The sequence below is a fragment of the Castor canadensis genome, chromosome 9, assembly GCF_047511655.1.
Source record: "Castor canadensis chromosome 9, mCasCan1.hap1v2, whole genome shotgun sequence".
NCBI lineage: Eukaryota > Metazoa > Chordata > Mammalia > Rodentia > Castoridae > Castor > Castor canadensis.
In genome coordinates, this window is record NC_133394.1 from 61,304,608 (window position 1) to 61,317,238 (window position 12,631).

Below are 12,631 nucleotides of genomic sequence, written 5' to 3' on the forward strand. Positions count from 1 at the left end.
CAACTCCCCCACTACACACACACACACACACACACACACACACACACACACACACCTTCCTAGCAGTGCCCCTCTACAGATGGCTTTTTCCCTTGAGAGCCACAAAAATTTCTAGTGTTCCAAGCAAACCATCTACATAGATAAGTCTTTCCTTCCTTCCTCTTTCCCTCCCTCCCTCCCTCTGTCCCCCCTCCCTTTCCTCCTTCCTTCCTTCCTCCTTTCTTTTTCTTTCTTCCTCTCTTTTTTTTTTTCTGAGAAGGATTTTCACTGTGTAGCCTACTCTGAATTAGAACACTGATCCTTCTGCTTCAGCCTCTTGAGTGCTGGGATTATAGTACTGCACCACCATGCCTACTCACTGTATTTCTTTCATGGCATATAATTTTATGAAATTCTCAATTCTTCTAAGAATTAGTTGAAACACCTTTTTAAAAATATATGAAAGTGGCATGCAATGTATATCTGTTATCCCTGCACTTGGGAGACAGAAGCAGAAGCACTGCAAGTTCCAGGCCAATCCCCAGACAAAGTTAGCCAGACCCTACCTCAAAAGCAGAAAAACAGAAGGTCTGAGAGTGTGGCTCAGATGACAGAGCACTTAGTAGCAAGCATGAGGCTCTGGGTTCAATCCCAGGTACTGCCAAGGGGAAAAAAATAAAAAAATTTTTAAAAAACCCTCACAATGACAATTTAAAATTTACAATCTCAAACAGAGGTTTTAGGTCAACTGTATTAGTCATTATGAATGTATAGAGCCAATCAGTAATGGACAAAAGTCTGGAACTGTGAAGGTTGTGTGTGATGGCATATCAAAGAAAAGAGCCCCCAGAGTTCATGAAAGGAATTGCTAAAAAAACAAACAGACAAACCACAGTCACTCACTGCTGGTATCACAACTATTTACTTCATGGCAGAAAAGTACCAACGTGCAACAGTGCTTAGAATTCTGTTTCTTAATTCCTTGGCAAAAACGTTTAACTTATTGTCATTTTACTTTATATTTTTATTCTATGTTAACATATCTACAGCTTCATAAAAGAACATAAATATAACAGATTCATGGATGTATGTTATAAAAATTTGCTTCACTGACAACTTTGCTAGGAAATAGAAATTTGAAAACTGACATTCAAGGGTTGTCTTTAACCATCTTACCAGTCTCAATTAATGCAAGGTAAACTAGAAAAGAACAGCTAAGGGGATTAAAATTCCCTTCACAAATCTCATTAGTTTTTCTTCTTTAAGGCTGCTGTTTCTGAATTGTGCATGCCTAAGAGATGTCACAGTACTGATCGCCAATACCTATGAATTTGATCTTACTTGGAAATAAGGCCTTTGTAGATGATCAAGTCAAGATGAGGTCATTGGGGTGAGCCATAATCCATTATGTCTGTGTTCTTATACCAAGGGAAAATCTGGACAGAGAGACACGCACAGGGAGTATGCCATGTAAGTACTGGAGTCATTCTCCCATAATCCAAGGAACTAGGAGAGCACCTTGGAACAAATCCTTCCCCAGTGCCTTCAGAGGGAATTTATTCAGCCAACACCTTGATCTTGAAGTTTTTTTTTCTATAAGCCATTCATTCTGTGGTACTTACTGTAGCCCTAATAAAGTAATGGAACCATTATGGTATTAACCCTCCTTGGCCAGGTAGACAAGCTTCTTTTCCTATACTCCTTAAGTCAAGGAGGCCCAAAGGAAATATTAGGAACAGAATCAAATAGGTCAACTACCTTTATTCTGTACATTCAGATCTTTCCAAAAGAGAGCAACCGAAAAGATAAACCAATTCAATTAACTAATTAAAATGTACTAATAAACTAACATACACTCATTTAAAGGAAGAAAAAGCAGCAAAGACAAAGACCTATTCCAGTAGTTTTCTGAAGAAAATTAGTAATAAATATTTTTTAAATCTTTTAAAATAACAGTTTGGTAAAGAGGGGAAAAAATTCATGTTTTTTTCTACACACTCTCTGATAGTACTATACTATTCTTATCTATAATTATATTGACAATTGATCTATAATTTAAATCTGTTTTAGCACAGAGAAATAGTAAATTTTATTCAAATAGCCCCTGGTCAAATCATCTTTTAACATACAAGGCATTTCCCTGAACCAATATCCAACCAAACTATATTTGCCTCCATTAGTTCACATCTATAATTCATATTAACTGTTCATTTATTATTCATGTACCTACCTTTAATGCCCAAAAAAGTCTGAATTGGTCTAATTCAAAATGAGAGAATATCCTCTTGATAACCAGTTCTATCCATTACATTGTGCTTATTAGAAATTTATATATCTTATGAATTATTCCTTAGTTTAAAATATTCTATGATGTCCATTAAAGAAGACTTTATCCATGGTTAAGTTCTGGCATACTAACAACGTATGCAGGAAACTCACAAATTGTGTGTCCCAGAAACATTTACACATGCACAAGCGATGCTGTGTAAACAGTTCACTGCACAACACTGAGTGATGAAATTAACCGAATAGTAATCCCCTTATCTGTCTTACAGAGCATGGACCACAGAGAAGGGAATAAAAACATTTATTATTCTTGAGACAGCTCAACTAGAAAACACAGGTCAGTTGATCCTTTATTTATCTTGGGATATACTGCATCTACTGTAAACTCAGTGAGTGTTCAGTAATCTATCCTTGCCCCAATACAGAAATCAGTATTTTCCACCACCTTTGGTGTCCCCTTTTATGATCCTAATAGAAAGTATTCTGGAAGAATATGCCTGTATGGTTTGTATGGTTTTAGTGCTTTGAATACAATGAAGTTTTATTAATATTGTTGTATCAATTTGCAGGAAGGAGGAGGAGGGGATACAGGAGGATCTGCCCTTGAACACTAGGTGCTAAAGATGCAAAAATAAGCATTTCCTGATGTTCTAACATCATTGTATCAACCATGTAAAAGGCAGTCTACATCAGTTGTTCATATAGTAAACATCTGAATATTTGTTTACTATTCAGAGTAGCAAGAAAAGTTTTTAAAAACTGCTTCCCTGCACTTAGAACAAAAATGTTTAAAAAATATTAATAAATCATTTTAACCTAACAATTGAACTAACTTTGGTATTCTCAACTGTTATGGAATTATTTATTATAGAAATAAATCTGTCAGTAATATTTGCTGCAGATAGCATATTAAAACAAGACAATATGTTTTCTCCACCAAATCAGGGTCTAAATATTATTCATTTAGATACGGATAAAAAGAAAAGGATGTAGAATTTCACAGCATAGTATTTTAGATTACTTACTTTTTAATTGCACTGTTTCCCAAATATAAGAATAAATCCTAAACATGTTCCTTAGCAAAACCTGTTGGCTCTCCTTAAGAACTACCTTGCTTCCTATTAACCTAGGTATGGCTCATTGGCTATTCCTTTCTAGAGAGAATCATAAAGTAACATGTGATCTAGTGTTGGTCAATGAAATAGTAGAGGGGTCTGCGAAGAAATTCTAGAAAGTTTTCTTTGCTCTTTCACAGGGAGAGGGGCCTTTTCTTTCTCCTGTAGGTTGCCTTATCTCTAAGTGGAGCCTAAGGATAAAACCCCACATAGAAAGTAGAGAAGCCAAGAGAACAGTGTGGAACAGAACTGCCTCTGATGGAGGCAGCCAATCAGATGGACCTCTTGTAATATAAACAATAAATTTAAGGATGAGGATGTAGCTGTATGGTAGAGTGTTAGCCTAGCATGTGTGTGACTTTTGGTTCAAACCCCAATGCAATAAAATTTAAAAATTAATTAATTAAATTAAAATAGAAATTAATCTCTGACTGTTTCACTCATTTTGAATTGGGTTGTCTATTTTTTGCCACTGAAATCAATGTAATTAAGTCAAACCACATTCATATTCAAACTCATAATTATCATTTGTTTTCTTTCCCAAATTATTAACAAGTCTCATTATTTTCACAATCATGTTTATAATGTATGCCCATATTTTGCTTTTAATATTATTATAATTATTTTTCCATTTTATGTATGTAATCTTTACAGTTATTACTTTAGTGTAGGCATTATATCCATCAAAAGAAGGTACCTATAAATAGTACATTATTACTGGATATTTCCTTTTGTCCTCACAGTTGTAAACCAAACTACATTTGCAAAATTACCATAAACACACACACACAGGTCAGTGACCACATAAGTAAACATACTCCTGGCCAGGCAATATCTCATAAAAAGTAATAGAAACTGGATAACTTATTTTCTTCTTAAAACAAAAGATGTTCACACTACTTCAGAGTCAAATAATGCCCTAAATCTAAATGTTTTACAGAAGCCTTAGCCAGACTGAGCTCCATATTTAAAATCCAGCCAGGAAATATATCAAATCTGGTATTGCCAATAAATGTTTTTCAACACCTACTACATAAAATCAAGATGCAGAATTAAAAGGCGGAGAGGTGGGGGAAGCTTTCAGCTAACTTCTTAATTAACATTCTTTTCAAACAGCAGAAGAACTTCAAAGAGGACAGTTTATAAACAGTATTTGGCCGACAAGCCACCATCTCTGTTGGAAGGAAGAGATCTGCGGTGAGTAGGTGCATATGAGCAGATTAGCATGATTTAACAACCACAAAATCAGAACTGGAAATCATTTTGTTATGGTTTGGATTTTAGATGTTCCCCAATGGCCACATATTAAAGGCTTGGTTGCCAGCTTATGGCACTATTGGAAAGGTGGTAGAACCTTTAGAAGTTGGGGCCTAGTCAGAGGAAACAAGGTAATTGGGGGAATGCCATTGAAGGGATATTGAGACCCCCTCAAACTCTTTCTCTTTGCTTCCTGGCTGAAGTTGAAGTTAGGTGAGCAGCTTTGCTCAGAACCAAGTGGTTCTGCCTCATCACAAACCTACAGAGCCAAGTGACCATGGGCTGAAACTCTGAAACCGTGAGCCAAAATAAGTCTTTCCTCCATAGTGGATCACCCTTCTAATCCCAGCTACTCAGGAGGCAGAGATCAGGAGGATCAGTGCTCGAAGCCATTCCAGGCAAAAACTTAGCTAGACCCCCATTTCAACAAAAAAACCGGTGTGGTGGTAGGCTCTTATCATCCCAACTAAGGGAGGCAAAGGAGGAGGATCACAGTTCAGCCACCATGAGCAAAAAATGAGAAACCCAATCTAAAAATTAGCTAAAACCAAAAGTGCTGATGGTATAGTTCAAGTGGTAGAGCACTTGCCTAGCAAGCAAGAGGCCCTGAGTTCAAACCCCAATACCACCATATATAAAGAAATCTTTCCTCCTTTCAACTTTATTATCTTAGGTATTTTGTCACAGTGACAGGGAGCTGACTGACACAGATTGTCTCTGGTAAAATTTCAATTATTAGAAGGTTATCATTTATTCTGTCTGTTTTATCTATCAGTTGTCAACCTCCAAAGGTTTAATCCACTTGGTTGCTTGTGAAAAAGGAGTGTTTCTAGCACAGTGCCATGCAAGTTGCCCCAGCCACTGTGCCAGCCTGAGCCTGGAGAAGTGATTACCCTTCCTACTCAAGAAGCACTAACTTATCACAAGGACTTGTGGGAAATCAGTCAGTTGCCTGTTAAATCTCCCTGTAGAAATGTGCCGGCACCCTGGCTCACATTCAGTTAGTGATCTAGGTTGTTGTTATCTCACATTGGTCAAATTCCAATGGTGCCATTTTCTAAAATCACACAGAAAGTTACCATTGGGGTCCCTTGTGCATGCTACTAAGACTAGCAGGATGAAGTCATGGAATGATGATGTTAGCCCACATCATCACCACCACTACACATTCCAGGGGATTCTGAATGACCTCCCGTCAATTGTCACTGACCATGAAAGAGTGTCCAGTAGGCAAGGTAATTGAATGTACATTCCATTCCTGATCCACATGTGAAAATTACTCAGGACCCTGATGCTAGAGCCCAGACATCTGCATTTTAACAAATCCCTAGGTAATTCTAATGCTCATTACAAGAACCAACTCCCTGGGCTACCTAGGTATTCCAATCCCCAGAAACTTTTCTTTTTTTTTTTCACTAATACGCAAATTTCATAAGGCCAGAGTCTGGGCATCACCTTTCTTGTTCTCTGACATTTGAGCCACTGGAATGCCCTTGCCCTGCCCTGACTCACCTGAGATCCCCACCCTGCCCCTTCAACTTGGCTTCGACAAACTCTCCACCCAGAACACACCAACTTCCTCATTTCTCTGGATGCAACTAGAAACTGGCCACCAGTTTATTTTCTAAAGGAGGGACAGCATTACTATATATTGTTCTTTTCTTTGCCTTGGTTTTCTGTAAAGACAAAATATTTTTAAGGCATAAGAGACTGGAATTAATGTGCATTGTACTATAAACATAATTCCCCTTCTTCCTTTCTTTCTTCCTCTGAGACCAGTCCATAAGCTATCAAATGAGTATTACTATACTGCACAGCTATTTCTACATGGTATATAAGTAAAGAAACAGCACAAAATGAGCTGAGAAGTAAAAATGAACATATTCAACCTTATTTTCTCCTTCATTCCTGGTAATTTGCCTTTGGTATCTTCAACAGTAAAATGTTGGCACTCCTTTATAAGGTTGCTATGAAAATTAAAACAGAAAACAAACAAAATGCTTAGTCCAGCATCCTGTGCAGAGTGTGTGTTCAGTAAGTCCTAGCTGTTATTAAGCAAGGTCATTTTGTGTACATGCGCAGAGCAGGAAAAGTCCTTTGAATTAATTTGTTCATAACCTGCTTTTCTCCAGAGGAGAATACCAAAGTTAAGCGTCTTACCCAGCATTGCAGACTAAAAGCACGACTCAATCAATATTCTTTTACCACTCCATAATATTTTTGTTCGAACCCCCTTATTGAAATGCCAGAATAGTAAAGTTCTAAGGGTTGGAATCTGCAAGTCATTTCAAAGGTATGGGTTTTGCCCAATCAGACCTGCAGGAGTAAATGACAGAATGGGAGGCCTTGGTTATCAAGTCTGAGTCTGTAAAAGTAATTTGATTATTACATAGACAATTGCTTTCCTGATTTTGTTTTTGTTTTGTTCTTGGTGGGGGAGGGCATTTATGTCTCTCCCTGGGTGTTTTCTTTTGTTTCTCTTGTGTTCAATTATCTTACACACAGCTACTATGTAATGTTTGGGGTTTTGTCTGTTGACAGCTATGAATCTAAAAGCATTGAGAAAATTTAAATTTCTATCCAATTACAGGGAGTGGGGTGGTGGGGAATACTAGAACAAGTTATTCTCCTCATTAAGAAAATAAAACTGAAAGTTAATTATGTCTGAAAAAAAGCAATAAATCACTATAATTTTTTAAACTTAATTTCAATTTTAGTATGTCTTTACATAATTTAAGGAGAAATCGTGTATTCTTTCCTACACATTTATTCCCTAATAACTCTTCACCTTTATCTATTTATAAAACTAAGAATAATTAGAAGGTAAGATATCTGTCAATACAGCTCAATAGACTTGAGATTTTACTACAAATAATCTCTTACAGTAAATGAGATAATACTAGGGCTCTCTGTTTGATATCACTTCACCTCAATTTTTTATAGCTCATTGGCATTCCATCCACGAATCATGAGTATAGCAATGACTTCATTCTCTAGGATGAAGGGTAATTGATCTCAACCTTCCTATCGCTTTCCTTTAACTCAAAGCATTAATGCAATTGAAGGCACAGATAAATAAAATTCCTGAAGGAAAAGAAGGACATTGTGGAAAGTACCTCCAAATTACCTTCAAAAGGCACAAAGTACGTGTTTCAGGATCCCAATTCAGCTTGGATGAAAAACTGCCAGTTTTTTAATCTTTTAGGAAAAATTCAAACTTCAAAGGACACAAGATTTTTCTCCCCCAATTGTTATACAAGAAAGTATTAAAACCCCAACAATTTCAAAATAAAGAACTGTTTAAAGGCAAAATATTCACTTACATTAAATTTATTAATGTGATGCTTTTATTATCACACACCTAACAGATCTTACCAACTTTCTTTCCTGATGTTACCAACTAAGCCCAATTTCCCACGAATGACATTTAATGGCAAGTGATGTCATTGTTGAAAACTGCATTTAACCATGGTGAGCTGTTTCCTTATAGTCCTACCTCTTGGCCTTTTCTTTTTTCTTCACTCACTGATGACATTTACCATTCTGTGCCCCAGAATGTGACCAGTTTTGTATTTTGGCCTGGGAATTTTATCACACTTTTTCAAATACAGTGGTGGGAGCAAGGCAAAAATTTCACCGGTTTTCCAAATCAGAGTCCACAGAGGGGAGGGAAGTTTGCTGAAGGTCATATTACATTTACTACTTTCCTTTCCAAAATAAGTAATTAGCAACTTCATCTCTTCCTTAGCTTTTCCTCTTTTATGTTAATAACGCCCTCCAGGCAAGCTGATCCGGAATACAGCAGACAACCAACATGCACACATCCAGCCAAGGCTGGACACACATACACACAGTAACCAAAGACAGTGTCTAGGAACCCAGAACTCAAACCTTGCACAGAAACTGCCCATCTGACAACCTTCACACAAAGCACGCACGGCTAATTTAAACTTACTATACCAATATACCTCACTAGTATCAGCGGCAGCCAACCATCACACCGTGCCCCGAAATGCAATCCCATAAACTCCATACCATCCCTCTGTCTCCCAGAAACATCTCTGCTCTCCCCAAACCAGGTTGGCCCCGTGCAAGTCCCAAGTTGCTACCACTGCCCCGATGCCACTCATCGTGTGTGCAGTCGCAGTAACCCCAGTCCACCTTGCCGTGGGCATTTACATAGAAGCACCAGGGTCTGCCCACGCCGTCGGGGCTCCTGCAAAAGTTGTGGCGCTGCGCTCGCAGCTGAGCCCAGCTGGCCGGGGGTGAGCGCTGCAGGAAGGGTGGCACCTCTGCCCAGCGCAGACACGGGGCGCCAAAGTCTGTCACGTTGACAAACAGGCCTCCTGTGGGGCAGCCTCCTGGGTGCGGCCGGGGAGTGTGACCAGCCTGGAGCGCAGGGATCGCCCGCGGGGGGCGCGGGAGCGGAGGCGGCGGAGGCGTCCTCTGTGGCCGCTGCCGGGTGGGAAGGGAATAAAGGTACTGAGCACTTGAAGGGGACGAGTGGAGGTGGCGGTGGCGCTGATGAGGTGGATAAGTGAGGACCGGATCGACGCTGACCACTTCGGGGAGCGCCCCTAGAATGAGAGCCAGCACGAAACGCTCGGGCGTCATGGTGCCACCGCTGGGGTTTGGTCCATGCTCCCGGCTCCTCGGGTTCTGAAGGGGAGGAGAAGGGGCGGGGCTGCTGCGTCCCTGGACACCCCCTCCTTCCAGATCCCCCTCCCACACACTGGTGAGCCGACCGCCTTCTGCCGCCCACCCTTCCTCCCTAGCCTGGGGTGCCTCTGCTCCGGCCTGCGTTTCTGGCGGTGGGATCCCCGGCTCCGCCGAGACCTGGCCGGTGCAAAGGACCAGGAAAGCCAAAGCCGGGACCGGCCGGAGGTGCTGGGGCTGGAGTGCCAGGTAGCGGGCAGAGGCGCTAGCCCGCCGGAGACAGACTCTGCCCCCTGGCTGCGGCGCGGGGCGCGCAGTGTCTCCGCCAGCGAAAACCAGCTGATCCCCAAAACCTCTTAGAAGGTCTGTAGTCCAATTATTCATAGAAGGTACAGGTAGTGAATTTAGGGTACTAAGTCAGAGAATGAGGAGAATGATTTGGTGCTAAATCAACGATTTAAATGAAGAATCAAGGCAATATGGCAAGTTTCATTTCTTTTAGAGACCTGTTTTTTCACTTTCCTGTATTTTCTACTTCCTTTGACTATTTGCAGTCCTCTTTGACCTAAGACAGAATCAGAAACTAAAAGTAAAAGTAAAATCTAACTGTGATTTTTAAAAAATTGATTGGACTTATAACCAGGCTGTCAGCAGGCAGTACTCAGACCCTGAATGTGTAGCTCAATGTCCTAGGTAACCAATACATTGAGCCGCCCATGGAATGATCCTTCTTTCTTCAGTTTGACCCTTATTTCTACCCTCACTCCTACTCTTAACTCTATTTTAAAGATGTGGGTTATCAGATCTGTAGATATTTTCATATGTAGTGGTGATAATCAGTAGATAACAATTGATAACCATCTTCCATTGTCTGGTCCAGTGCTTTTCAACATTAATAGGCATAAGTTACTCCTGGGGATTTTGCTAAAAGTGGGTTCTGACTTGCATTTCTGAACTCATTGCCTATGGTTCTGAAATCATTCTTAATAAGAAATTGCCTTATCTCCTTCCCACAAGGAACAACTGCAGGTTTTGTATTGCTTATTGTTTTAAAAATGCCGCTCCATTTCTCTTTCTTATCCTTGAAGAATAAAGCTGTTGATACTGTAATAATAGCTCCCAACATAGTTTATAAGGCATATTGTCTCCAAACCCAAGGAATCCAGACCTAAGTAATATTCTCGGACTACTTTATATTACATTTCTTTTCTCATTTTAATGTGATTTCCTAATTTTGTAGCTTTTGTCTGGGTAATTGTCTAGAACTGATATTTTTCAAAACAGACAAAAGAAAATCCTACCATATGCAGAAATCACTTTGAAGTGGAGTTGACATCTAAATGTGACAGTTAAAGCAGTAACATTTACAGAGGTAACTCAGGAAAATATCTTTACTAACCTTGAGAGGGAGAAAGCCTTCTCAAGCAGGGTACAGAAGATACTATTCATAAAAGAAAATATTGGTAAATTTTACTTATCAAAACTTCTGGTGATAAAAACATAATATTAAGAAAGTAAGAAGACAAGCTAGAAAAAGACAGAAGATATTTGCAAAACATGAACTGAAAGAGGATTCATAGCACACCAGAAAAAGAAGATTGAAAAAATTCTAATAAACAAGGAAAGGATAAAAAAGAAAACGTAATAGAAAATGTTGCAAAAGACTTGGGCACTTCACAAAAAAAGCATATCCATAGTACTCGAAAATTTATGAAAATTTATGAACATTTTCTCTGCCTTTTCTGTCATCATTCTGAATGTGAAGCATAATGAAGATAATTGTAAAGTTCTTTGATGGAAATGAAGATACATGATCTATGATCTCAAAGGAGATCTTATTTTGTATTTATTCCTACTTCTAATGTGAAATAAATCTTTGGCTACTTTTGGTTATAATAAGTTGAATCTGTTTAAAAAAAGATAGTACCTTGTAAATGAAATAGCAGAATAAGGGTTTAGTTGTGATCAGTTTCCTGATTTTATATCAGAAAAAATTTAGTGAAGTGAAAGAAGTGCCTGAGATGGCCACGGAAAGATAGGAGACAATGAATCCTCCTTCTTTTCTCTGAGTTCTAAGTGGCACAAAGTAGAAAAGTTCTAAAAACAAAGATACAAATGGCTTGTGGGTAAATATATCAATGGCTAGTAAAGCTGATCTGGAAGATGCAGCTGAGCCCAAGTTTGAGGAGTCAGTGTTCTGAAACTGGGCCTCCAAATCTAGACTTTAGTGCCCTGTGTGGGGAGAGGTGGCTCTGTAAGATGACTGCATGTCTGTTTGCCCTGCCTGTCCACTAAAGACACCAGGCCTGCTTGTCAAACTCAGAACAACAAGGTGTAACTCAGGAAAAAGGAAGTCTCACTTTTGTACAATTTCTTCCCTGACCAACCCCAAGAGTAAACTCTGTAGGTTAACAGATGCTTTTAAATGCCAGAGAGGGATCCAAGATGGCTACTAGAGTGCAGAAGCAGACAGTGTGAACTCTGTAAATAAAAAATCTTGCTGAGATGCTGGAGCCACATTTGGCAGAAAAAAAGAACCAAGAAGAATCTAAACTTCAACACCCTGAACCCCCAGCCCATACAAAGCTTCTCCATGCCACGTTACACTGAAAAAACAGGAGGGCTCCAGCATCTCCATATGCCAGCTCCAAACCTGCTTGGGAGACATCCAGCAGACCAACAGGTGAGCAAATAAGCATCACATGGTATTCCCACAGACACCACTGGGATAAACCAGCAGAGTCCCATGGACAGACTCACCCCCCCCCAAAAAAAAACCTGAATAATAAACAAGGAACTGAAAAGGAACATGCAGCAGAGGAGGCAGGGTGCTGTAAGTGCACTGGAGAAGGGGGGAGAAGCAAGGAGCTGATCTCCACCAGAACTTTCAGTAAACAAAGACTGGAAAGGCAGAAGGCTAACAGTGGGCGGGCAATAGGCTGCTGCCTGAAATAGGGCAGGTAGCGGTCCACAAAGTTCATCTCCTAGCCATTGAGCAACATCCAAACAATGCTGAAAAATTGAAAAACAATCAGCAAACCATCATAATATGCTGACAGCAGGGAGTCAGCTGACAGACCTCTGACCTTGCCCCAGAGAAAGAGGCGAGGCAAAGAAACAATCCCCCAATAAACAAACACAGCAAAAACCCAACTACAAAGCAGAACAGCAGATGGGCCACAGAGCTGATCTGTGGAACCTGAGGACAAGCCACACCTCACTGAGGGAGGAGCTAAAAAGCAGCTGCAGCTGAAAGACAGGAAAAAAAACTGGCAAGTCTCTCCAACCACCTGGTGAGACTAAGACAGAGCTTTTGCTTAAATACCAACACCAGGACA

The 12,631-nt window shown here is 39.8% G+C and overlaps 1 protein-coding gene across 1 annotated transcript; it reads right to left on the bottom strand.

Annotated features, from left to right (window-relative positions):
• Positions 1-8,615: 8,615 nt before the first annotated feature.
• LOC141410796 (neurotrypsin-like) lies at positions 8,616-9,347 on the bottom strand. The gene has a single exon (XM_074041116.1). It carries the CDS (start codon positions 9,249-9,251, stop codon positions 8,616-8,618), a length of 636 nt encoding a protein of 211 aa, XP_073897217.1. The 5' UTR covers positions 9,252-9,347.
• Positions 9,348-12,631: the final 3,284 nt, after the last annotated feature.